The sequence below is a fragment of the Pogona vitticeps genome, chromosome 2 (genome assembly GCF_051106095.1).
Source record: "Pogona vitticeps strain Pit_001003342236 chromosome 2, PviZW2.1, whole genome shotgun sequence".
Taxonomy (NCBI): domain Eukaryota; kingdom Metazoa; phylum Chordata; class Lepidosauria; order Squamata; family Agamidae; genus Pogona; species Pogona vitticeps.
In genome coordinates, this window is record NC_135784.1 from 13,077,282 (window position 1) to 13,104,122 (window position 26,841).

Sequence of the window (26,841 nt, forward strand, 5' to 3'; positions counted from 1 at the left end):
CGGGTGAAAGGAACTGGGGTGGGCTTTCGGAATCCGGATTAAGAGAAGGTGGAAGGGGCGCTGTTTGGATTCAGGGGTGGAAACTTTTGTTGTTGTTGTTGTTGTTGCCTGTAACTCCCCAAACACCGGTTGTGCTGGCTGGGGATTCTGGGAGTTGTAATTTTAAAAGTAACATATCGTAGAGCTGAAAAGCAATCACTCACAAGAGGCTGCACCGATTTCCTCCACCCTTGCCCCCTCCACTTGAAAGGCTCACCTTTTTTTTAACAGTATTCCTCATCTGCTCCAGCCCCAAAAAACTGTGATGAGAGCACACCAGAGTGTTGTGTGGTGTGTGTGTGTGTGTGACTGCAGGCATGTGAAGAGAGGAACACCCGTCTCCTTTCGAGAAGTTGTGTTAGGGCAAGGATCTCTTTGCGTTGACATTTTCATGCCCCAGAGCTTTTTATTTTGTTGTCTATATTGTATTTTCGTATTATGCCTCTGAGAGGTTTTGGCTGGGAAGGTTTTTTCAGTGAATGTCAATCAACTCACCATCCGCCCTCCGTTGTTTCCTCTTTACTTCAGATTCTTTTTCCCCGGCTTTTAAAATTGCCAATATTCGGTCAATGCTAACCATGGAACTATGGAGTCAACTCTACCTCGCGTTTTCCACCAATCCAGAGGAGGCGGTTTCTGTGCTGAACTCGTGTGTGGACCTGATAATGGACTGGATGAGGGTCAATAAATAGAAACTCAATCCAGACAAGGCGGAAGTACTCTTGGTGGGTGCTCCGTGGGACAGAACAACTGTAAGGGGGATATGCAGTTGGCTACAGAATCGTACTGGTTAATGGCTCCTTCTCAAACTGGGAGGAGGTAACAAGTGGAGTACCCCAGGGCTCAGTCCTGGGCCCGGTGCTCTTCAATTTTTTAATTCATGACTTGGATCAAGGGGTGCAGAGAATGCTGATCAAATTGGCAGGTGACACAAAATTGGATGGACTAGCTAGGACCCTGGAAGACAGAAACAATATTCACAATGATCTTGATAAGCTGGAGCAGGGGGCTGAAAACAACAGAATGAAATTCAAACAGGGATAAGTGCAAAGTCCTGCACCTTGGAAAAAGAAACCAAACACACAAGTGACAAGATGGGGGATACCTGGTTCAGCAATAGCACCAGTGAGAAGGATCTTGGAATTTATTTGCAAAGGCTTTGACGGTCGGGATCTAATGGTTGTTGTGGGTTTTTCAGGCTTCTTGGCCATGTTCTGAAGGTGGTTTTTCCTAATGTTTCGCCAGTCTCTGTGGCCGGCAGCAAACTGCACCTTTAGAACACGGCCAAGAAGCCCAAAAAACCCACAACAACCATTACATCTTGGAATTGTCGTAGATCACAAGCTGAATTTGAGCCAACAGCATGATGTGGTTGCAAAAAGGCAAATGCTATTTTAGGCTGCATTGAAGAAGTATAATTTTCAAATCCCGCAAAGTGCTTGTCGTTTCGTTTTGTCGTGTCCAACTCTTCGTGACCCCATGGACCAGAGCACGCCAGGCCCTCCTATCTTCCACTGCCTCCCGGAGTTGAGTCAGATTCATGTTGGTTGCTTTGGTGACACTGTCCAACCATCTCATCCTCGGTCGTCCCCTTCTCCTCTTGCCTTCACACTTTCCCAACATTAAGGTCTTTTCCAGGGCGTCCTCTCTTCTCATGAGATGGCCAAAGTATTGGAGCCTCAGCTTCAGGATCTGTCCTTCCAGTGAGCACTCAGGGTTGATTTCCTTTAGAATTGATAGGTTTGTTCTCCTTGCAGTCCAGGGGACTCTCAAGAGCCTCCTCCAACACCACAATTCATCAATTCTTCGGCGGTCAGCTTTCTTTATGGTCCAGCTCTCACTTCCATACATCACGACAGGAAAAACCATAGCTTTGACTATTCGGACTTTTGTTGGCAAGGTGATGTCTGCTTTTTAAGATGCTGTCAAGGTTTGTCATCGCTTTCCTCCCAAGAAGCAGGCATCTTTTAATTTCGTGGCTGCTGTCTCCATCTGCAGTGATTATGGAGCCCAAGAAAGTAAAATCCGTCCCTGCCTCCATATCTTCCCCTTCTGTTTGCCAGGACATGATGGGGCCAGTGGCCATGATCTTAGTTTTTTTGATGTTGAGTTTCAGACCGTTTTTTGCACTCTCCTCTTTCACCCTCATTACAAGGTTCTTTAGTTCCTCCTCACTGTACAGAAGTACTGTATAGTCTGCAAATCCCACGAGGTTTAGTCCCCCTCTATTCAGCACTGGTTAGGCCTCACCTTGAGTCTTGTGCCCAGTTCTGGACACCGCACTTCAGGAAGGATGCCAACACATTGGATCAAGTTCAGAGTATGGCAACAAAGATGATCAGGTGGCTGGAAACCAAGCCTTATGAGGAAAGGCTGAAAGAACTGGGCCTCTTTAGCCTTAAGAAAAGAAGACAGGGCTGAGTGGGAGTAATTATATCCCTTTTCAAAGATAAGATGAAAGGCTTTCATTCTGAGGAGGGGCTGGATCTGTTCTCCATCGTCCCAGAGTGCAGAACACTTAACAATGGGCTCAAGTTACAGGGAGCCAGATTTTGGTTGAATATCAAGAAAAACTTCCTAACTGTAAGAACTGTACGACAATGGAACCATTTACCCGAAGAGGTGGTGAGTGCTTCAACACTGGAGGCCTTCAAGAGAAATGTAGACAACCACCTGGCAGATATCCTTTGATTTGTATTTCTGCACTGAACAGGAGTTTGGACTCAAATGGCCTTAGAGGTCCCTTCCAAATTCATGATTCTATGGTTCTACGGTCCCAGTACTGCCTGTTAACACAACTCTGGAATTGCTCTTTGACATCTCACTCTTAAGTGGAGATTCCTGTCCTCTTTTACTTGTCTTTTTTAAAAAAAACACTAGAATGCATAACCATCAGATCTATGTCAAGAAAAATTGAACAGGAGCAGCAATGAGATATGGAGGGATGGAAACTGACCAGCAGAAAAACACCCATAAATAAGGAAACGTCATCAAATGACACACACTTGTGAAGTGCATAGATCAGCACTTAGGAATCCAACAGAGGAGTCCCCAGGAGCACATGGTACAATGGAGGAAATTCGAGCCAAGCAGAGCGGGGTGAAAAAGTACACTGCGTGGCAGTGGTATTTAAAAAAACAAAACAAAACACCACCACAACTGGAACACATCTTTTTGATCTCACTTATAATTTGCAGCTCCTCGTTTTAGTCTCCTATTGTGTGGATCCTGAGATGCAAGAAAAGTTGTAGTTGAGTGTGGATGACTCTTGATCTTGTCTCAGCTTTGACTTTTCCACCTTGGTTGACACTGCGAGTGGTTCATACTTATAATGGAGTCTAGCCTTCTGATGGCATTGCTCTCGGCTTCTCTGATACCCTCAGCCCCTCCCCTCTCCCCATGAAGAAGTTAGTCCAAAAGAAGGCAGCTTAGCAGGGGTTTTATTTGTACAGTGGTGCCTCCGCTTGATGATGACCCCGCTTGACGATGAAATCGCTTGACAATGAGTTTTTTGCAATCGCTATTGTGAACACAAAACGACGGTTCCAGTGGGTTTGTTGTTGTTGTTTGCATTATGTTGATTAGGAGCCTGCTTCGCGAACCATTTGTTTGCTAAACTATGATTTTTCCGGTTCCGCAAAATGACTTTCCTCCCTTCGCAAAATGGCTGCTTTCCGGACCCCTGCTTCGGAAGACAGTGATTTTAAACAGTTGATTGGCAGTTCTCTATGGGTGATCTTCGCTGGACGATGAGGTATTTCCCCATTGGAACGCATTAAGCGGTTTTCAATACATTCCAATGGTTTGTGTGTTTGGTTTTTTTGCTTGATGACGATTTCGCTTAACAGCGATTTTCCTGGAACAGATTATCGTCATCAAGCGGGGCACCACTGTATGTGGAAGACAATGACCAACCTTACAAGGGGAGATGACTTGCTAAAGTATTCCTTAACTACTGTAGATCATCATCACAGTCTCACCTAGAGTTTAAAAAAAGCTACTGCTTTTTCCACCACTGATTTCCAATTCAAGGCATCCTGCCTTTGAACCCTTCCTTTTTAAATTTCCTCCCTTGTGCCCCTTCCTTGTCCACAGAGGTCATCCTTCTTTGTTTTCCCTGCTTCTGAATTTTTTGCTCTTCTTTGCCGCCTTCCTCTCCTCCCATCCCCTCCTTTCCTTTCCCTCCTTTGCATGTTTTGTGTCAATGGAGAGAATCTGCTCCTTGGTGGATGCCTAGTTTGCGGATAGAAAGCCTGGCATTCTGGATGCTGACACTGGGTGTCTCGGTGTGTACACTGTCTGAAGTGGGAGTATCTGAAATGGTGTGGCTGCTCTCCTAATTTCTGCCCTCTTTCTCCGTCCCTTTTCCAGGCTCCTCCTCACACTCCGTGCACTACTTCCACACTGCTGTGTCTGAACCCCCCCTTGGGAGTCCTCAGTACATCGCAGTGGGATACCTGGACGGCCACCTCTTTCTTCAGTACGACAGCATCACCCGGAGAGCACAGCCTCGAGCGCCCTGGATGGAGAAGGTGGTGGAAGAGGATCCGGAATATTGGGAGAGGAACACCCAGATAGAACAGGGCAGTGAGCAGTGGTTCAGAGAGAACCTGGCCGTCCTGAAGCATCGCTACAACCACAGCGGAGGTGATCGGAGGGCGGAAGAGGCACAGATTTTCCCCATCCCTCATCCCTCTTCTCTGTTCCAGGGGTGGAAGATAGGGGAGAGGGATTTCTGCAGAGAAGGAATAGGAGTTCCAGCACAGGAGGGACTCTCCCGGCTTCCCCAGAAACTACCCACCAGATGACAACCCCCCCAATGGGAGCTGTGGGGAGGATTTTCCAGCCTCAGTAAACTCAGAAAGGAAAACCAAATTTGTGTGTGTATGCCCATGAAAGTACAGTGGTGCCTCGCTTAACGGGCGCCCCGTTTAAAGACAAATCCGCATAGCGATGAAGATTTTGTGATCGCTTTTGTGATCACATTGCAATGTTCCCTATGCAGAAAAATCGCTTTGCGATTTTTTCCCATACGCCCCATTTTCCCCAGCTGACCGGCGGGGGCTTTGGAAGGACCATGGGGGAGCCCTCCCCCGCAGTCCTCGCAAAGCCCCAGCTGGCATTTTCCCCTCCCCAGCTGACCGGTGGGGGCTTCGGAAGGAACAGCTGGGGGAAAATGCCGGCTGGGGCTTTCCGAAGCCCCTGCTGGTCAGCTGGGAGAAAATGCCGGCTGGGGCTTTGCAAGGACTGCGAGGGAACCTTCCCCCGCGGTCCTCCCAAAGGCCCCATTTTCGCACAGCTGATTGGTGGTTCCAAAATGGCCGCCCGCTGTGTTGCCTCACTTTAGAGGTACCGAAAATTGCTGCCCCTATGGAGGATTTTCGCATAAGGTGAGTTTTTAAGCCCATAGGAACACATTAAACATGTTTTAATGCATTCCTATGGGCTTTTTTATTTCGCATAGTGACGAATCCAGATAGCGACGAATCCGGATAGCGACAATTTTCTGGAACGGATTATCGTCGCTATGCGGGGCACCACTGTACACATTTCCCCCTTTCTTTTTGAACAAGAAATGAAAGACATGAGCCCTAAAAGCCTCTCCATCCATTTCAGAGATAGCCAATTTGGACAACTGGACAGCATCACCCGGACAGGTGAGGAAATCAGTTCAGCTCCTGACAAATTGTGACAGTGAATCCCAAAAATCTTAATTGAAGTTTGTGGGGTGGGTCAAGACTGCACAGTGTTTATTTCAGTGGAAACTGGTGATCGGATGTCATGAGAGGGTGGTGAATCCACTCCAGGTTTTAGTCTGAACCTTAAAGAGATCACTTTGGTACTAAGGTTTGGGAACGAGAAACAGCACTTTGGACTCCTCCAGTAAAGTTCAGATTAAAACCCAGAGTGGATTTGCCACCCTGCAACACCAGCACCCCCATCTTCTACTGATTTCTGTTTACATGAATGGTGTACCTAATTTTTTAAAAAAGTGGGGAAAATGTAGACCTACTGTATCTCTCTCACATCTTAGCTGGGGAGAAAGGAAACCAACAAACGAGACTGACTGACTAAATAAATAAATAAGAGGAAGGCCGCATTTCTGCGTTTGCTTTTCTGGAAGTGTTTAGTGATCAGGTTTGATACTTTTTAAAACAAAAAAGTCATTTTCCATTAATACAAAATTTGTCTGCAATTAATTTACAAAATATGCATTATGTCCTGCTTGGACATGGAGCGTCTAGGAAGGCAGGAATGTAAACCTGGAGAAGTTTTTCCCTGAAAGTCTGGCAGACACTTGCAAGCATCGGAGAGCAAACACACACACACAAGTTTGATAACACCCAAGCACAGGAGCATGAGGCTTGCCAAACCTTACAACTAGAGACGGGGGTATTTGTATACGAATGCAAATACCCCCACGCAGGTGGGCATAACAAGGTGTCCAGCCCCGGGGTTTGGACCGTCCACTAACGGTGTCCACCGCTGCCGCCACCGCAGACTCCACACCTCCCTTCCTATCGCGCCGGAGCTGGCGGTCTGCAAGCTGCTCCTCGACCTGGCAGCGAGGGGCAGGGGAGAATTTGTTCACAAAACCTCCGTCTATGATCTATTTGACAGGAGGGCCTTTTGAGCATCCCTAAAGCAAAAAATCTCCCCCAAAGCAAGAGAAAGGAGCCTCTCGATCCTTTGTCTGGATCGACTTTTCACCACTGTTTGACTTCAACAAGAGCTTCAGGTCTGTTCAGGGATGGATTTAACATATACAGTGGTGCCTCGCTTAGCGACATTAATCCGTGCAGGAAAAAATGTTGCTAAGCGATTTCATCGCTAAACGGATTTTTAAAAGACCATAGAAACGCATTAAACCGCCATTAATGCGTTCTATAGGCTTCAAAACTAACCTTAAGCAAAAATCCTCCATAGGGGCGGCCATTTTCGGTGCCTGTAAAGCGAGGCAACACAGCAGGCCGCCATTTTGTTTTTCCGGTGGCCATTTTGAAACTGCCGATCAGCTGGTCGAAAATGGGCGCTTTGCGATGATCACTTCCCCGTGATCATCACAAAGCGAATTTTCCCCATAGGGACTATCGCTAAATGATCGCTTTTGCGATTGCTTAAATCCTGTCGCTAAGCGATTTCGTCGCCCAACGGAGCAATCACTAAGCGAGGCACCACTGTATTTCCTTTTTGTGGGGTCTCCCTCTCTTCCTCTCTCTGGGTTTCCTTCCCTGGAGCAGAAGGAAAGGCAGGCGCTGCTCCCAGGAGGGAAAGAAGGAGACCCTTAAATGGCTCCCTTTCTTTTCCTGAGGGTCCCCCCCATAGCGGAGAATCTCTCGGTGGCTATTGCCTCTCCTGAGGAAAAACCCTCCCTTTTCTCTGGGGCAAGTCGGTTGAGGGGGGGTGTCAGGGACTCCGCCTCTCCCTCTCTGTTCCTCACCCCCCCCCCCCCAAATTTGGGTCTGTTTTCAGGCTTTCACTCCGTGCAGGAGATGTATGGCTGTGAGTTGAAGAGGGACGGGAGCAAAAGAGGATATTGGCAGAACAGCTACGACGGGAGGGACTACCTCAGCTTCGACACGGAGACCGTCACCTGGACGGCGGCCGTTCCCAAGGCCCAGATCACCAAAGAGAAGTGGGAGAATGATCCTGCATACGGCCAAAGAATGAAGGCCTACCTGGAGGGGGAATGCCTTGAGGAGCTGAAGAGATTCCTGGAGTATGGGAAGGAGAGGCTGCTGAGGAGAGGTGAGGGATGGGATGGAGGAATAAAGAGATCTTTCTGGGGAACCAGGGCCATCTTCTCTGCCTCCCTGTCTCTCCCGCTTGCTCCCACCTTTGACCCAAACAGCCCCTCAGCTTAGGCATTTTCAGTCTCAAGAAACTATGGTAATATGCTCTGTGTGGTATGGAGTACTTGGAACAACATCTAGTGTGGCTGAGAAGGCCAATTCGAGAGTTACAATCCCTTCCACACTTAGGACAGATACAATCTGTACCCCGTCTAGCTCCCTGATTTTGCTGGGTTTGGGGCTGCCTCTTTGCCTCAGTGTGCTGAACAAGGGACTCTTCAAATTGAGAGAGGCTATGCTGCACCGCCTGCCGCCAGACAGAATTCTCAGATGTCAGGGTTTCCCCTCTGTTGAGGTTCATTCCGAAAGCCTTGCAGATATCCTTGTATTGCAGCTGTGGTCTCCCTCTGTGGGATTCTTGCCCACAATAGTAGATATGGTAATCATCTGAATTGAATTCACCCATTCCTACCCATTTTGGTTCACTGATGCCCAGGATGTCAATGTTTATTCTTGCCATCTCCTGTTTCTCCATGTGCAGTTTCCCAAGGTTCATAGATCTTACATTCCAGGTTCCTATGCAGTACTGTATTCTTTGCAGCATCAGACTTTCCTTTCACTTCCAGGTACATCCACAGCTGAGCGTCCTTTCGGCTTTGGCCCAACCACTTCATTAGCACTGGGGCTACTTGTCCTCCGCTCTTCCTCAGTAGCATGTTTGACGCCTTCCGATTGCGGTGCTCATCTTCCAGCTTCATATCTTTTAGCCTTTTGTTTCTGCTCATGGAGTTTTCTTGCCAAAGATACTGGAGTGGCTTGCCAGTTCCTATTCCAGATGGATCTCATTTAGTCGGAACTCTCCACTATGACCTGTCCGTCTTGGGTGTCCCCGCATGGCATAGCCCATAGTTTCTCTGAGTTACCTAAGCCCCTTCGCCACGACAAGGCAGCAATCCGTGAAGGGGTTGGGTGTGGTTAGACTGCACTTTATCTCACATTTTGGACAACTTTGGGAACAGACTGGTTCACTCCATTTTCTGGCAACCACATGAAGTACAGGCAACCAGTTGGTCCATTATCCCTGCGTACCCACCCCTTTTGGTTCCCCTTCTAGGGACTACTGTTTATTTTATTCCAAGTAGTTTTGTTCTATTTTAGTTTGGATTCCGGCATGTGAGATTGCCAGTGTTGAACCTCAGTAGATGTTACTCCCCGTAATTCAGTGCAATGTCACTGGAGCTCCAAACCAATGAAATGTTACGCCACTTGATTTTTTAAAAAAGCAATCAAGGTTTTTCCCTTTCTCTGTAAAAGATGAGGCAGAAGAAGACATGGAGAACAATCATTTTCCCCCTTTTCTTTTACAATCGAGTGCTTTTTTAAATTCAGTGACAAGACAATGAGGTGATATATCCTTTACCAATAAAAGGAAAAACAAAACCATATTTTTCTTGCTTCCAGCAGAGGAGAAGGGAGAGAGGAAGGAAATGGCTTAATAGGGTTGCTTAGAAGTGTGGTTTGTCTCCAAAAACCGCATGTGGATGCAAGGATCGTTCCTCATCTCAGACCATGTTTAGCTCAGTCCAGTGAATAAATTCACTGTCTTGTCACACTGTTAAGAGAGGTTTGGGTGCCTCCATTGATGCTCACTTTGCCATTTTTGCAGAACCCCCAGTAGGGAAGGTGACCCGCACATTCCTCTCCGAAGGGGGGGAGATGCTGGTCTGCCAGGCCCACGGCTTCTACCCCAAGGAGATCGAAGCCACCTGGAGGAAGGGCGGGGAGATCATGGAGCAGGACACCTTCCGGAGGAGCGTCGCTCCCAACTCCGATGGGACCTACCACGCTTGGCTCAGCATCGAGATCAACCCCAAAGATGGAGACCTCTACCGATGCCACATCGATCACGTTGGCCTGACTGAGCCTCTGGTCTTGGCCTGGGAAGCGCCTGTGGAGAAACGGTCTTGGGGTGAGAAAGGAGCTTTCGCATCGGACCGTCATGAAAAAAGGAGCACCATCCTGGGCAAAAACTCTCTGCAGGGCTGTTGCATGTTATGGACCAGAAACAAAAAAGAGATGTGCTCTTCTGTGGGGAGGGAGGAAGGGGAGAGATCTGTTCAGGGGGTTTGGGAGCCATCCGTGGCTCTTAGTCAGGGTGCTGATGCCTCAATGAACTTCAAACCATATGCCTTGATTGGTGAAAGGTTTTGGGTTCTCCCCGGAGAGCCTGCTGTGCTTGGAGGGAAGGCCTTGCATTGACTGGATCAGGCCGAGGGCAGGGAGGGATTTGGCCCATCGACGAAGCTCCTTTTTCACATCTGAGAGGTTGCTGGGTCAGTCGAGCACCACCTCCCTCTGAAGCCCTCAGGACCTCCTGGTGCCACTTTCCCTGAACAGCCACGTCTTTGCCTCTTTTTGTTTTAGGTCATGTGGGAGCCATTGTGGGAATCATCCTGGTTGCTCTCCTCCTGATGGCTGCTGGGATTGTCTTCTTTCGCAGTGAGTATGCCTGGAACGCAATTCTTGGGCAGCGTCTGTTGTTTTGTCAGTGATGCTCATGAAGATCTCTGTCCCTAAAGATCAAGCACCGGATGGGGCATCCAGAGTGTAATTTCAACCCTGAACACATCATCCTTACCTTCTCTTCATATTTCAGAAGCCATTTCTGGGGCTTAAATCAATCTCTGAGGATGAACCAAAATGAAATCTAGCTCTCCAAAGCTCCATTCTCCTGGACTGGAAGGCAGCTGAGCACCATCGAGTCTGGTCATTCTTCTCTTGCTTAAGTTTTCATCTACACATACAGTAAATGTATTTTGGGAAAATAGGCTTCTAGTGCCATGTGGATTTTAATTGCCGGGTGGTTTAGGTATCTATCTGCAGAAAAAGAGGTAGGGAGTTCAAATCCCCCACTGAGCCTCCTTTCAGGAACAGCCAGACTGTGGTGCCTTGGGCAAGTGCAGGGAGGGATGGGGTTACACGGAAGACCCATAGATGCAAAGTTTGACACCTGGAAATTTTGGGGTCTTCCTTTCCTGGCGATGTTTATGTAGAGCAGAGACCAGAAAAGGACCTGAGGTGGAGGTTTTAGAAGACCCCTCTTACTACATCTGTTATATAGGATATTCTCTGGGGACCCCTTTTCAGTTCTGATATTCTCACTTTCTCTTTCTCTCTCTGCAGGGTGCAAGCAACGGGGAGGACCCTTGTGAAGCAGCGTTAACTGAGTCCTCCATCACTGGAACCTTATTTCAGTCGAGTTCAGAAGCAGTTTTTCCCAAGACACTTCCTCACTCTCACGAGCACCTCTTTCCCTGGCTGGAAACATTTTATACACCTTCTGATGTGGGAGAGGCCTGCTCGGCAGGGAGGAAACCAACCGAGAAGAAAGGGAAAAGGGTCCTTTAAATGGACTTCAGTGCCTTCTGCTGCCTGGCTGGATAGCTCACCAAGTTAGCTATCCAACTTCGGAGGCTGGGGGTTCGATTCTCCACTGTGCCTCCTGCAAGGAGAGGCAGCCTGTGTGGCCTCGGGCAAGCTGCACAGTCCCAGGGCGCCCCCCAGAGGATTGGAAGAGGAAACTACTTCTACATGAACAACTCAAAAAAAGGTTATGATAAGTTAGAAATCACTTGATGGAACATTAAAAAAATTCTTTCTGAATTTGGACACAGAAACTTTGAGAAGAAAAAGAAAGGGAAAAGGGTCTACTTGCCTTCATTTAAAGGGACTTTAATACTTTCTGCTGTTTAATATGGAATGGGAGAACACAAAATTAAAAAGATTTTCTCGTTGATGAGGTGGAACGTAGGTTCCCATCCCCACTGAGATGCTAATACTGTACTGTTCAGATGGGCTAGTAATATGTGAACTGCTGCTGAGGAAAAGGTTTTAAGGAGGATATTACCCTTCTGTCTTTTTAAATGTGTTTTAAAAATTGTTTTGACCAGATTTTATTTAACTTCTTTCAATCATTACTATTCAGATATTTTATATATCTCAGAACAGTTATCATTACATATTTTAAAGGTTTTTAAAAATGTCTTCAAAATGGTTCTTAAATCTTGACCAATGTTTTCTACAGAATTTTTACTGCTGTGAACCATCTTAGGGAGAAAGGTGGCTTATAAATAAAATAATAAACGATAAATAAATATTGCACACTACAACCCAGAAATCAAAAGAAGCCAGAGACTCAGAAGGGCATCTGTGAACGAAATAGAAAAGAGCCGCAAGTGTGAAGACATGTTACTGGAGATGAAGGCCAAAATCCTCCGGAGGCTGGTATTTTCAGTTCCTGTTTGTGGATGTGAACACTGGTCAGTGAGGAAAGCCTGCAGAAGAAAAGAGCGCTGGAGAAGAGCCGTCCAGCCAGCTATGTATGATTTCCTGGAAGCCACCCAAGGTCGTTTATCCTGGGGAAAGGGAGAATCGTAGAAAACTAGAGTTAGTAGTATTAGCGACCCCCTGGGAAATTCATGGCTAGAAGGGATTTAGCCTAAAGAAAAAGCTCTTTCTTTCTCTTGCCCACATCCTATTTGCTTACCTGTGCAACTGGAATTTCTGTGACTACCTTGAAATTCAGCAACATGTTTGACAACCAAATTTAGCAAACTCTTCTTCATTATTAAAAGTAAAGAACAAGCACATATTGTTTTTCCCCTAATTAAAAAAGTATATGAAAATAAGTATTTTTGTCATTTTGGTTTTTTTTCACCAGGAAGGGGGGGAAATGTCCATGAGGCCACACATGGCAATGGCCGAGGTGTCCTGGCTCTCAGAGCAGCCTCTGTGGGAAGGCAGGGAGAAGGGCCAGCCCTATCCTCAGGCCCCCTAAAGGCAGGAATGGGGAGGCCCCCTTCTTCTCATTTCTGCAGACTGAGGTTTCCCTGGGACACAAGACTGGAGCCAGAGGAAACACCCGTTCCTTGTGGGGTGTGAAGCTTGTTCCTGGTTCAGGAACCCGGCCAGCCTGTAGAATCTGGGCATAGGTATAGGATTGAGTGAAGATATCTGAAGAATTTCATCCTATGTTTTTGAGTTGGAAACAAGGGGTACAAAGCTTTCAAATCACCCCCCCCAAATAAATACTATGCAAAGAGTATAATAGTTTGTGTTTGATTTTTCCGAGTGTGGAATTTGTTTCTGAAAGCCCCTTTGTGACTTGCTCAGTCCCTCCTCCTTGCCTGATTTCTCACAAACCTCCTGATGCAAAAGAAATTAGTACTGTACACAGATTTTGATATGTACAATTTTTTTTGAAAAAAAAAGTTTATAAGAAACAATACTGTCCAGCCTCCACTCTGGGTCTTACAGAAGAAGTTTGCAGATTGATACAGATACGTATTTCTGTGGTAAAAATTGAAATCCTGAGAATGGGCAAAATCCCTCTTGGGAAAGAAACCCAAGATGGAAAAGAGAATTTGGGTGCATTTAGCAACATCCAGAATACAGTGTTAAGATGCAACAGATCTGGGTTCAAATCCCCCTCAGTTTCATGGCGGAGTGGGGAGGCTTTTCCCACCTCGTGCCTCAACTGAGCCTGCCTCACAGGGCGGTTGTGAGACTGGGATGTAGTCAAACTCAATTGGCTCTGGCCAGGCATTGCTCCATCCTCAGGAAGCCCCTGTTGCCCAAGTCGGCCTGAAGCAGAAAGCAAGGGCTCAACTGGCAATCAAAAGGTGTATTGTTGCATTTGAAAGTGTAAAAAAGAAAATTGTGGTTTCCCCCCAAAGGCTAGAAAGGCGGCCATGGGATATGAGGGGAGTGCACCCAACCAGAGCCACTTCTGGCGCAGGAAATACTGTATGGCAGAGATGCCCACCCCCTCCCTTGAGGCAGGTTTCTCAGTGAGAGCCTGGGCTCTGTGGGGAGATCAGAGGCCACACGACTGACACCCAGCATCTTTCTCCGCAAAGCTGCCTGTGGCTTTCAGTTTCAGCTTGGTTGGTTGGCCTTACATAATGCAGAGCACAGTTGGCTTGGGGGAGAGAAACCATGCGAGAGGGGAAGGGAGTTCATTCTTGGGTGCTTAGAATGGAAGCCATTTTGGGCAGGCAGGTCCTGTCAGGTGAGAGAGAAGGACACAAAATGGCACCCTCCTGCTTTGAAACAGCAGCACTGAGAGGCTGAGGTCACATCCTTCAAAGATAACTCAATATTTCTCTACCAGATTTCTCAGGGATGAACCTGAGAAACTCACTCAGGATGAGCCTCACTCAGTGCTAATCACAACACAGGGCACTCCCCAAATATTCGCCCCTGGAAAAAAGGAAGGATTTTCTCATCAAGTTAGGAAGTCAACCTGCGATGTTCTCTGCCACTTTTAAGGCAGTTACATTTTAAAACTGGTTTATCAGTTTTTTTAAAAAAAGATGTTACTGAGCATCCTTCAAGCTTTGTAATATAACCAGCTTCTTTTATTTTAATTTAATTTTCTTTTATTTTAATTTATTTTTATTTATTTGCTTAGGGACTGTTATTGAACACCTCGGCCAATGGCCTGTGCCATCCCTCAAGGTCCTGTCTTGTCCCTCATGTGGTTTAACATCTTTCTCCATGATTAAAATCAGCAGAGGTCCCATTGCCAGGACAAGCACAGCTGATGATGACACGGGAGAGGGCCTTCTCGGTGGCAGCTCCCAGGCTATGGAACGCCCTCCCTCGGGAGATGAGGATGGCCTCTTCCCTGTTATCCTTCTGAAAAAAGATAAAGATCCATCTGTTCAGACAGGCTTTTAACAATTAAAACTGAGTCCCTGAACCACATTTTAGCAGAATGTTTATTTCTTTATGTTTTCATGTTTTACTCTTTTAATTGTATTTTAAATCATATGTGTTTTTAAATTGTGTGAATTTTAATGTTGTGAGCCACTTTGGTGCATCTGGAAATCCTGGTGCGTATTAGCAAGGCCGCAATTCTGAAAAACCTGAGCCTGAAGCTCTCTCGGTGAGGAAACGCCTGGGCAAAGGTCGGAAATGTTTGTCAGAAATGTTTTTGGCCCAGATCCCACCACCAGGCACATCGAGAGTCTGAAACACAAGCTGAGCACCAAGACAGGCAGAAACTGCAGCCTTTCCCAAGGAGCCAGGAAGGCATGAAAGGCCCGCTGATCTTTCTGAGGCCAGAAATACGGATATCTTTAAGCAGGGTTAGGAAGACCTTCAGCAACGAAGCAGACGTCCAGACTTCTCCAGATCCAGAAAACTGCCTCTGGATTTCTTCAGATTTCACAACCTGACGCTTGGGGCCTGTCGCTTCTCTTTTTACCTTCCCTGAGGCCAAAGTTTCACTCTAGAACTGGGTCCCCAAATGTTCTCAGATTTTATCTGGCAGAGGCCAGTTTACAGCTGCCCCATGTCTGTATTATTAATATTACAATATTAATATATTAGGTTGTAATTACACTGTATTCTGAAAAAAATATTTTAAAGTCTTTTCTGTACCCCAATAAAATGCCTTTTAATGAACATGTGGACCCCAAGTGATTTGGCCCCCCAACCTGGTTGGAGGAGAGAGAGAAGACACCCATCCTCCCTAAAAGAAGTGGCAATTCACGGATTGTTCCAGAAATAATTTGTGAAGGGAAGACTTAACCACGTTTAGGGTCAGTTTTAGAATCACAGGAAATATGGGAGATTGTGGGATGGGAATGTCAACTATTCCTAGAGGAAATCCCCTGACTGGATACTCCTCTGACCTCCTTCCTTGACAGAAGAAAGAAAATTTAAAATGTGTAATTTGGGGGGCAACATTAACTTAAATTTAGCCCATTAGGATTTCCCTCCCCAGAGATTTTGTAAGTTGTGAGTGTGATTCTTATTTGTATCTTTGACTAAAGAAATCAAACCTAAATTAAATCTGGGTGGCCACCCAGCCTGGTACGGTGGGCAGCCTGATGAACTAGGATTCAGGAGGCCTGAGTTCGAATCCCCCCTTGGCCATGATTACAAGCCCAGGAAAATTTGACAGGGCTCGACCTGTGTAGGCCCCGCGCTGGACAAAAGGGCTGCCCGCACAACAAGACCGCTCTTTTGCTAGCAGGACCGAGCCTCCGGATAACCTAATCATCCCCCTTTAGTCTCCTGCCCCTCCCCCTCCATGGCAGGTGCGTCACTTCAAAGGGGATTCCCGGGAAAAAAGGAAAAAAAAAACTCCGCTCCAACTCCCTTTGGCTTTCGAGCGCTGTCTGGCCTGGGGTGCGTCCTCTACCTGGCAGCCGATGACAAATTCGCGGATCCTCTTGCCTATTGGTGGAATATTTTTCCCCCGCAGCCAATCCGCACTCTCTGTTTCTCCATCAGGAAGTGCAGGTATACCTGTGACTTCTGGTTCATACCTTTTGCCAAGAAGCTGCGGGCGCAAAAGCGGAGCGGCTTCGGAGTGAGGCGATGGCGCTTCGCTTTTGGCTGGTGGGGGTCGCCCTCCTGCTTCTTGGGGAGCCAAGCCGGGCCCTCCCCTCCGGTACTAAAGTATCCCCGGCGCTTGGTGAGTTTCTTGATCCTTTTTTTGGGGGGGGGGGTCTTTTTTCCTCCCCGTGATCGAATGACTTTGGGGGAGGGCGACATGGGTTTTTTTTTCTCCAGCAGGGAGCAGCGAGAGATCAGGGAAAAGAAAAACAGTGAGACCACTATAAATCCACGAACATTTTGGGAAGGGCCAGGGAAGGGAAAGGTGGGGGGGGGACGGGACAGAAGGGCGCCCACAGAGGGAGAGGAGCAACATAATTTTTTCCCCACTCCCTTTGACTCTCCACAGTGATGGGAGTAAATGCTTAATTGGCAGGTGGTTGTGCTTCAAGCAGTTGTTTGCTGTTTAGATGGGGGGGCACATCACTCCTTGCTCCCACTCCACCTCAGTTGTCCCTTGGTAGCCCGATCCACTTGACACCCAAAACAGGCACTCTGGACAGGCCCAGAGGAATATGAAGGACTTCCTCCCTTTTTCGCTGACATTTTCCCACCTCCTTTCTCCTTTTCTGCATACACAGATTTTTAATATTTACGATTTCTTTTAATGAGCTTTTAAAAAAGTGTCCAGAAGGTGGGGGGCGGGAAATGGTCCAGTCTCCATCGTGGGCCCAATGGAAGGACTTTTCAAGCTAATATTGAGATTTATTTCCATGGCAAAAGAAGAAATCGCAATCATGGGGCACAGAACATTGGGGGAAGAAAGCCCAGCTGGGAAAGAGAAAAATTAAGTGCTGAATTTGTGGCTCTCGCAACCGCTGGAGGATAAAGCATAGATGAAAAAGATCTGGATTCAAATCCCCCCTCAATCATAGCATTTATTAAGGGGCAGTGAGAGGCTTTGGCCACCTAAGTGCAACTCACATTTCACTTGTCTCAACTGAGCCTGCTTCATAAGGCTCTTGTTAAAGTGGAATGTTGTAAAAATCAAGTTGGTTCTTGCCAGAGAATCAGAATTTGGGCCAGGAGGCTGAATCCATGGCTTGATTCCTCCTGGAAATGCTGCACAAGGTTTCCCTGAAGCAGAAATCAAGCATTCAACTGAGCAAAAATATAAGTGTATATTTACCCTTAAAAAGTACCCAAGGCTGCTGACATACTCAGAAACCAGCATTTAAAGCTAGAAACAGTAATTTTACAAATACTAAAAAGATCAAACCAAAAAACATACTTAAAAAAGTAACACCAAGACACATTCCAGGGCATAAGGTACAACAGTCCATTTAAAACCCCACTCAGGCAGCCATTCACTCAAGGAAAGCCTGCCTGAAGAGGAAAGGTCTTGATCGGCCTGCGGAATGATGGCAAAGACGGGGCCAGGCTGGCCTCCAGTGGCAGGGAGTTCCAGAGTCTAAAGGAACCACCACAGGGAAGGCCCTCTCCCACATGTTTCCACCAGATGCAGCTGTGAAGGTGGCGGGATCGAGAAGAGAATGTGAGGGGAGTGAGCCTGGTGCAGGAAATATGATGGAGACACACACTGCCTCCCTCGATCCAGCTTCTTCGGTCAGAGCCTGGCCTCTGGGAGGGGGAAACAAGACGCCGTGTCCATGACGCATGTCATCCTTCTCAGTCAAGTTGGCGTGGCTTTCACTTTTGGCTCTGCGTTGGCCAGCCTCCTCCAAAAGAGAGCTCCTTCTGCTCTGAGGAGATAAAAACGGTGAGGGAAAAGGCAGTCCCTCTTGGCTGACGAGAATGGAAGCCATTTTGGGCAGGCAGGCGGTTGCCTGTCAGGCAAAAGAAAGGGACACAAAATGGCCCCCTCCTCCTTCAAAATGGCTGCTCCAAGGGGCTTCTACACTGGCAAGGCCACAAAAACATCCTTTGTTTTTTTTCTCCTCTAGATTTCTCCAGGAGGATTGAATGTTTTCCTTAGGTCTAATTCCAACCCATAGCACCACCCTGATGTTTGCCCTTGGAAAAGAGACCAGTAAATCCTCAAAGGGTTTCACGGCTGGGATCCAATGGTTGTTGTGGGTATTTCAGGCTCTTTGGCCATGTTCTTAAGGTTTTTTCTTCCTAACATTTCACCTGTCTCTGTGGCCGGCATCTTCAGAGGAACAGAAGTCAATAGGTCTACAGTCATATCATCTTCTTCTGGTTGCTGCACAATGGTGGAGAGCAGGGTTCAACTTATCTGGGGCTTATTTTGGGGGTAGTGCTTATATTACAAGTATCCTGAAAAATCATACTAGGGCTTATTTTCAGGTTAGGTCTTATTTTAGGGGAAACAGGCTAGGTCCGCCATCACTGATACTGTATAGGGTTTGCTATAGTCCACATTTTTCAGCATCCATGGTGGAAGTTGGATGCAGGGCTTCTACTGTATTTTAAAAAGATAAACAAATGTTATGCCAAACAATTTACCTTAAACAAAAGACTGAGACACGAAGGCTTTTCTATTGAAGTTCATTTTATTTACATGAGAACAAAACAAACAGAACACCACTGCAGTTGGTGGGAAGAAAAACCAATTTCACCTTAATTGTGGGTGATTAGGATTTCTTTCAAGAACAAAGGAATTGGTACAGTCTTATAGCTGTCCCCTCAGGGCGAGAGGGGTGGGCCTTTGAGGTCATTAAGTTAGTTAGCAACAATTCATTGGATTAGTGAAAACACATTTTAGACATGCGCAGAACAATTCACTTTCCCTAAATTGGGCCTTTGTCTCAACATTCCATGCTTATCTCAGAAAAGCGTGAGACCTTGAACAGAGAAGAAAAGGCAAGGAGAAAGGGGGGATCGAGGAGCCTGTTTTTACAAGGCTGGATAATCTCTTCTGAATACACACACAAACAGCTTGGTTTTCTTTTTCAAGTAAGAACAATCTTTTATGAGGCAATTGCCTCATTTGAATAAGTCAAACCTTTTGCTTCTATCAATTCCCCCGTTTTTCTTTTTATAATTTCTTTTGACTTATTCACAATTATGAAAACTTCCCCCCTCCCCCAGACCGACCAAAGGTGTCTTTCACTTGGACAATTTTCATAGGAGCCCCAGGTACAATCGAACTTTACAGGCACCTTCCTGAGGCTTGCAGGGCGTGGTAGATCAGGTGGCTAACTTCACACAGTTTCATACAGAAACAAACAGGTGAGTTTCTAACCTGCACTTGCTGCTATTCTCCATACCATGTTGTGCTGAACCCAGCCTATTCCACCACATTTAATTCTAGTCCAGCCTCCATTACCAATTACTGTAACACGGAATTCAATCCAAATTCTCTCGGGGTTTTCTCTAGGGTCATAACAAGTTTGAGTTTCAAGGGAGTCCTGACAAATTTTGTACTCTACCTTGCCAAATGCACAGGAGGCAATATTATCAACACAATTGAAGATGGACTTATAGGTTAAGGTCTGCTGTTCCCTGCTTCCCTGCCTTGTCGTTATTACACAGGGGCAGGTGGATCCTGTAGCTTGTAGCACAAGGCTCAAGAAGAGCCCTAACACTATCCTTATTTTGCCATCAACCCGTGGTCTGCCAATAAACAATTGCCTGATATTTCTCCAAGACATTAGAGGGGTGGGCTTTACCTCTGCTTGTAGTGGGAATTCCATTCCTCGTCCTCTGAATCTAGACTGGGCACTGACCAGGGGCTTGCGTTCTTGCACTTCTAACACGTTTCGTGGTGCACCGAAGATGCGTAACGGAGCCATCCCTTGGGAATTGGTCTCTGCCTGCGCCGAGCTATCAGATTGAATTCTCCACGGACAGCTTGCAATTGGCGTTTTTACAGCCTACAAGCTTCAGTCCACAACCCTTCAGGATATCTCACCTTAAGCACATACCACCTCAAAGCCGGGTTTTCGTCAAATTCAGTTATTCTGGCACTCCAATGGTGAGGGCAAAAATGGCAATACAAATAACAGTAAGGCTCAAAAGGATCCAATCCTATCAGGGGGTCTTTAAGTTTCACCTGATACTCCGAGTAAACTGCCGGGAGGTGAAAGTATGAGAGTAGAAAGATCACTTTCCTGGGGAAATGACCTAGTCGGAGTCTGACTCTGATCCAGGGCAGATGTTGCTATCTCTGATTTTAATGAGGGGGCACTGCTTGCAATCTCGGTTATGCCAGAACTCTAGACTTGAAGCCAACTCAGTGCTAGTATACAAAGTTCCACGGCCCTTACCTCGTACCTCTTTGCGTACCATCAGTTGGTTACCACAGGCCAACCCTTTGTATTCAGTGTCCCAATAGGAAGTGGTTTGTATTTGTACCTTCCACTCTTCCACCTCCCCTTTTGGTGTTCGACTAATTGAACAGGAAAACCAGGGACAAATTCTACCTGTTATATAGGGAGTTATAGACATTACTCTGACAGCAATTACCCAAATAGTGGTAACCTGGGCAGGACAATGAAATCCGACAATCCTCATTACCACCGAGAACCCCACAAATCTGTAAAAACTCCGTTAAAGATTTTCCTTTCCTCCTCCCAATCAGTGGTCCCCTCGTCCTCCAACACTACTTGATCACCAATTGAATATCTTTTTAAGAAATAGAGTCCCCTAAGACTCCTGTCTATTCTCAAATGTACCTGCCAAATTTGGACCAGATTATTAACTTTTCTTACTTCTATATACACACTAAAGAAAGGACAATATTTATGCGCTAACCGACTAATGGACATTACATATGTCGTTTAAAAATAGTCTTTTAGTCCGTCCTTGGACACAGGCACAACTTTTCACCGTCCCTCAGGGTCGACTGCGCGCTTGGCTCTGGTATAGTGAGTCCAACCAGCTTCCTCAGTTTGGATGACAGTCTCTGTTGTCAACAGTATCTGGAACGGACCAAGCCATCTTGGGGCGAGCGGTTCACTCTCCCATGCCTTGATATAAGCCCAATCCCCGGGGTGGAAGGAATGCACTGCTACCTCCAATAACGTCCGTTGCACTGAAATGCCTCGCTCCCTGTTATCGGAGAAAATAGAGAATAGGGCCAGCAAATACTTTCTTATAAAGGCATCCTTGAACAAATCTAAATTAAGGCTCACTCTCTGTGTATCTCTGTGCATTAACATCCCAAATTTCCATTCTGCACAGGCTTCAAAGGGCGAGAGTCCTGTAATGCTATGCAGCTGCTAGGGGCAAACCCTTCGGTCAGGGCAACTGCGCTTGTTGCATCAACTATTAATTTGCTCTTTCAAAGTCTGGTTCATCCTTTCAGTTTTTACCCCTGTTGCTAACCATTGATTGGATTAACCCATATCTACAAATAATTTGTTCCAATAAGATTTTACAAACTGTCCCTGCCGTTGCCCGAGCCGTAGGGTATGCCTCTACCCAGCCAGTGAGCTGATCAGTTATTATCAAACACTGATTCCAAAGTCCTGACTTTGGCATATCAATAAAATCACATTGCAAATGTTCAAAGGGGTGGATGGCCAGAAGTCGTCCTCCCATTTCTGTTTTTCTCGGGTTATTCTTATTTACTCTCTGGCAAGGAATGCAGTGGGCTAAAATGGTGTTGGCGTGTGACCACACTTTTCTTCCCTGTATATTTTTGCAGAAAGGCTGAGACCAGAGCCTTAACTCCCCAGTGTCCTCCCTCATACAATGCCTTGAGGACTTCCCTGACCACCCCCTCGGGCAGCCATTGTCTTCCATCTCTCAACTTTAGCGTGCCATTCACCATTGTAGCTCCCTGCTCCTCTGTCAATTCAAGCTCCTTTGTGAATACACCAAAGGGGCAGTGATCTCTTTACTGGTAGGAATAAGGGCTGCTAAGAGGGCGGGATTCAATTCTTTTCCTGCCACCTTTCTTGCCACTTCGTCAGCCAGCCGGTTTCCTACTACCTCCGGGGAGTTTCCCTTCTGGTGCCCTGGAATGTGGATAATAGCTACCTCGGACTGGAGGCTCAACGCTTCTAGAGTGTCCAGTACCAACTGATGGTGGGCCAGATTCTTTCCCTGGGATGTCCTCTTTCACTCCAAATTTTTCCAAAAACGTGGACTACTCCACATGCATACTTAGAGTCTGTCCAGATATTTACAGATTTTCCTGTGCTTATGTCTAAAGCTCTTTTAGGGCATATAATTCTGCTGTCTAAGCTGACATGGACGGGGGAAGGGGTCCAGATTCAACTTCGAACCCCTTATCCTGTCTACCACTGCATATCCCGTTATTCTTTTCCCATTCACTACTCTAGAGGAACCGTCAGTGTACAGGTTCCATGTTCCCTCTATTGTCTCTTCCTGTAGGTCTTCCCTAAACTTTATCTGTAGACCAGTCAGGGCAATACAATCATGTTCATTACACAGTTCCTTCCTGACAGTTTCTGATAAACCCTCAGTATTAGATCGAGTTTTTCAAGGAGAATAGCCTCGATCTGTAGCAGCCTACTGACCATCATCCACCGCCAAGGATAGTCCTATGCTGGTGTGAAGAATGCAGGACAATCGCTTCCTTTGTTCCTATGTTGCATTTACTCCTGTTCTCAAATTCTTCACCTTAAAACTGAAATATATTCTCCTAACGATTTCCGGATTTAGGCTCGATGTAGTTGTTTGTTATAGGAATTAAACCATAACCCATAGTTTGCAAGGCATCCATGCCAATGATTAGATCCTCTGTGGCTTCTAGATAATTCACTCTCAATAAAAATACTACACATTTTAATCTCTTAAAACTGGTAATGACCCCTGAATGCAAAAGTGACTTCTAAGGAATTCCCACAGAAAGTGCCTATGTAAAACAGGCAAACCATTCCTGGTGTGAAATCAACCCCCCTTGTCTCTCCAACTCCCACTTTGTGCATCTGGAGAAGCAAGGAGGGGGATCTGAACATTCCCAGCAATTCTGCTTGCTATCTCTTATCTACTAACCTATTTCTTTCTCCTGTCAAATTCTCTTTCTTTGCATTTCTCTATCACTGCCAACATCTTCACACCTCCAAAGCCTCCTTTTCAATTCAGGCTTTTTAAACACGTACTTCTGCCAATCAATCCACATACTGCATCTGTCATTTTCCTGCATGTTTTTCTGTGGGATTCCATAGTCAACAATTCCCCTAGTGTCTTTTGTGTGTGTGTGTGATTTTCCCCATTTTCTAACTACAAATTTTACAGATCCAGAAGTGTAGCTTTCCAATAGGCTTTTACAGCCCCTTTAGATGGAAAAGAATTACCCTGTTAATCACTAAAGTCTGCATGTGTTTATACAGTCCTAACGCTGGCCGGGATCTCCCTCCCTCAACACCAGGCGATTTTTTTTTTTCCTACTCTGTGCCTACTCTTAACCCTTTATACCCCAGTAAGTTTAACAAGCCAAAAGAGCTTTTTCTCATTCCCTGTTTTCCATTCGCTCCTATTTCTCTTAGGACTCCTCCTGAGGATTCCATTTCATATACACTTTTGGATAACATTCTCTGTGTTTTTCATGAACTTTGAGAAAGTTACGTTCCTTCTTCTCTTTTTAATCCCTTTTCCTTTCAGCTAACTGTAGTGCTCAGCTTAGAGCAAACAGTTCTGCTGTCCGAGCTGGCATGCACTATTAGTTTTGTTAAGGACTCCTTTCCTGAATCTCCTTCCTCCTCTAGCTGCATCGCTTGTTGATACACACTTATTTTTCCCTCCTTTCTAGCCTTTCCTTTCCCATTTCCCCTCAAAACTCTTTATCTGATCTTGCAACAACTTTCCTTGCCTTCTTTACAACATACTCTCTCTCTCTTTGCCTAGCTTCACCTAAGTATTTCCTGAGCCACCTTAAAAGTGAACACAGTCAGGGCCCCTTGCCCCCCTTTCTCTTTCCCTTCTCTTCTGAGCGGGTAGGGCAGAGAAAAACTCCTCCAGTTTCTTTTCTGTAACTTGGACTTTATATCCGGGTAACACCCTGACACAAATTCCAATCTCAGAATATTTTCATTTCCTGAATCTTCTGGGTCCAGCCCAGTGTTCCTTCGCATATTGCGTTTTAGCCTTTCCAGATATTCAACTGATATTCTTTTCCTTAGGGTTGACCAAAAAGCCAATTTCATGCTAACAGTCTTAGGGACTGTTGCCTCCAACCCTTTCAACAAGAACTCTTTCATTTCTGCACTTCGCCCTCTGATATTTTCATCCTGAAAATCCCAATCTCCAGGGGTTACTTCTGGAAGGGATTCCCCGGCCGCCTGTTCTGTTCGAGCGGCAATTGCCAGAGTCTCCTATGTGACTCCGGCCAGCTGCTTACAAATGTGCAGCAGCTCTGTGGGCTTGTAAATCATAATCCCTAAAGCATCTCTGAGACTTCTCTGAGTGGATACTGGGCACTAACTCCCTGCTCTTTCATCTGCCGTGCCTTAGAGCGGGTCACCGGTCCCTCGGACAGCGTCCCGTCTTTATTTTCGCCATCCCCCTCCTTTTCTTTTACTGAGGTGGAGCAGTCCAATTTACAAACTCCAATTTTGTCATTTCCTCACCTTGTAACTTAGAACCTATCAAGTCTCTACTTACTGCCAGTTTTATTTCTTCTCCAAATTTGATTAGGTACCATATCCAAAAATCTACATAAGGGACACGGGGCGGATGGGCCAAATTTTGGCCCTTTAGAACGAATATCAAATTGTGTCTAAACTCCAGAGCACACGGACCATTTCCTTCTCTGTCTGAAACTCCTGTACCTTTTTACAGACTCCCAATGCAGCAACAGCTTGCCCACCGCACTGTTGCCAGGAATTCCTAACTCATTACCACCCCCACAAGGGCCTGGAGTCGGGGCGTCCCCCTCGGAATTCCTACCTCGGTCCCCTCTGGACCTTCTGGACCCCCGCGGGCCCTTTTTGGAAGTCTGTATTCCCATCCCACGGGAGACAAAGACATAAGGATAGGGAGGTTGCGTAGAGAGTAAGGGGTCTCTCTGACGCAGACACAAGGAGGGTACAGACAACAGTCGCACACCTTGGCCCAGGGCCCCGGACTACTTCAACGGCCACCTCTGGGAACCGCAAGGTCACTCACTCTTCATTCACACAACAACAACCAACCCTTTCAGAGTTTCCCACTACGACTTACCAGGTCCGTTGATCTGCTGGCTCGTTGATTCGTTGGCCGGCCGGCTTAAAAAAAACTCTCGCGTTCGTGCCTCTTTCCGAGTTCTTGATGCCAAGCAGCCAAAGCGTCGGCAAGGAAGCGGCTGCCTTAAAAGAAGGCAGGGGCGCCTTCCGATTCACTTCACCACCGCCTGTTCTGCCTGACCTCAACTGGATCAAAATCCAGCCCCAATCGGGGCGTTTAGGGATCCCGGCCGAGCCCCCAAATTGTTATGCCAAACAATTTACCTTAAACAAAAGACTGAGACACGAAGGCTTTTCTATTGAAGTTCATTTTATTTACATGAGAACAAAACAAACAGAACACCACTGCAGTTGGTGGGAAGAAAAACCAATTTCACCTTAATTGTGGGTGATTAGGATTTCTTTCAAGAACAAAGGAATTGGTACAGTCTTATAGCTGTCCCCTCAGGGCGAGAGGGGTGGGCCTTTGAGGTCATTAAGTTAGTTAGCAACAATTCATTGGATTAGTGAAAACACATTTTAGACATGCGCAGAACAATTCACTTTCCCTAAATTGGGCCTTTGTCTCAACATTCCATGCTTATCTCAGAAAAGCGTGAGACCTTGAACAGAGAAGAAAAGGCAAGGAGAAAGGGGGGATCGAGGAGCCTGTTTTTACAAGGCTGGATAATCTCTTCTGAATACACACACAAACAGCTTGGTTTTCTTTTTCAAGTAAGAACAATCTTTTATGAGGCAATTGCCTCATTTGAATAAGTCAAACCTTTTGCTTCTATCACAAACATTCAAAACCATTATTATTTACTGAAATTTTTACCCCATTTTAAAAGGACCCAAAGCAGCTTACATCACTAATAGACCATATTTAAAGCTATAATCAGTAAGTATGCAAATACTAAGCAGTTTTTTAAAAAGGCAGACTGAAAACAGATAAACTAAAGTAGTACCAAAAACACATTTAAAGCAACAAAGCACAGCAGCCCATCTAAAACTCCTACTTAAAGTTGTCCTTTAAGGGAAATTTTGCATGAAGAAAAAGGTCATTTGCCTGCTTGCGGGAAGGACAGCAAAGTTGAGGCCAACCTGGTCTCCAGTGGCAGGGAGTTCCAGAGTCTGGGAGCAGCCACAGAGAAGGTCCTCTCCTGGGTCCCCATGAAGCACACCTGTGAAGGTGGTAGGACTGAGAGAAGGGCCTCTCTTGAGAATGTTTACACCTAAGGAGGCTGGACCCAGGCTGTTTCGGACAATCTTAAGTTAAAGTCAGTCCTTTAAATTGTACCCAGAAAGGGAGAGGGGAGGGTGGCACGTGGCTGCTTCCCCCGCCCCCATGTACATGTGAGAGCAATGCTAGAATTGACCTCTTCCTCCAAGGGCAGATTCTTATCCTCTTTGACTTATCTTCTCTTTTTAAAAAAATAGAACTATAATGCATAACCATCAGATGAAGAAAAACCGAACAGGAGCCGCGGTGAAACATGGAGTGGTGGAAAGTGACCAGCCGAAAAACACCCATAAGGAAATGTTGTCAAAAGTGCACATATTAT

General features: G+C 46.3%; 1 protein-coding gene and 1 long non-coding RNA gene across 7 annotated transcripts in view; one reads left to right on the plus strand and one right to left on the minus strand.

Moving 5' to 3' along the window:
* Nucleotides 1-26,841, plus strand: part of LOC110070514 (uncharacterized) — an 83,814-nt gene that overhangs the window by 435 nt on the left and 56,538 nt on the right. For 2 of the 6 annotated variants that reach the window (XM_078387451.1, XM_078387450.1), the window contains exon 1: nt 16,154-16,320. In XM_078387451.1, coding sequence (XP_078243577.1) covers nt 16,224-16,320 — 97 coding nt within the window. In that variant the 5' untranslated portion in view covers nt 16,154-16,223. Of the gene's footprint in view, nt 1-4,410; nt 4,687-5,678; nt 5,697-7,512; nt 7,789-16,153; nt 16,321-18,145; nt 18,275-26,841 lie in introns of those variants that run through there. The other 4 variants (XM_078387447.1, XM_078387454.1, XM_078387452.1 and 1 more) reach the window with 4 other exon arrangements.
* LOC144587420 (uncharacterized) lies at nt 19,207-26,076 on the minus strand. Its single transcript, XR_013542576.1, has 2 exons — nt 25,296-26,076; nt 19,207-21,215 (listed from the first exon to the last, which is right to left on the minus strand). It is a non-coding gene; the product is annotated as an uncharacterized LOC144587420 (long non-coding RNA).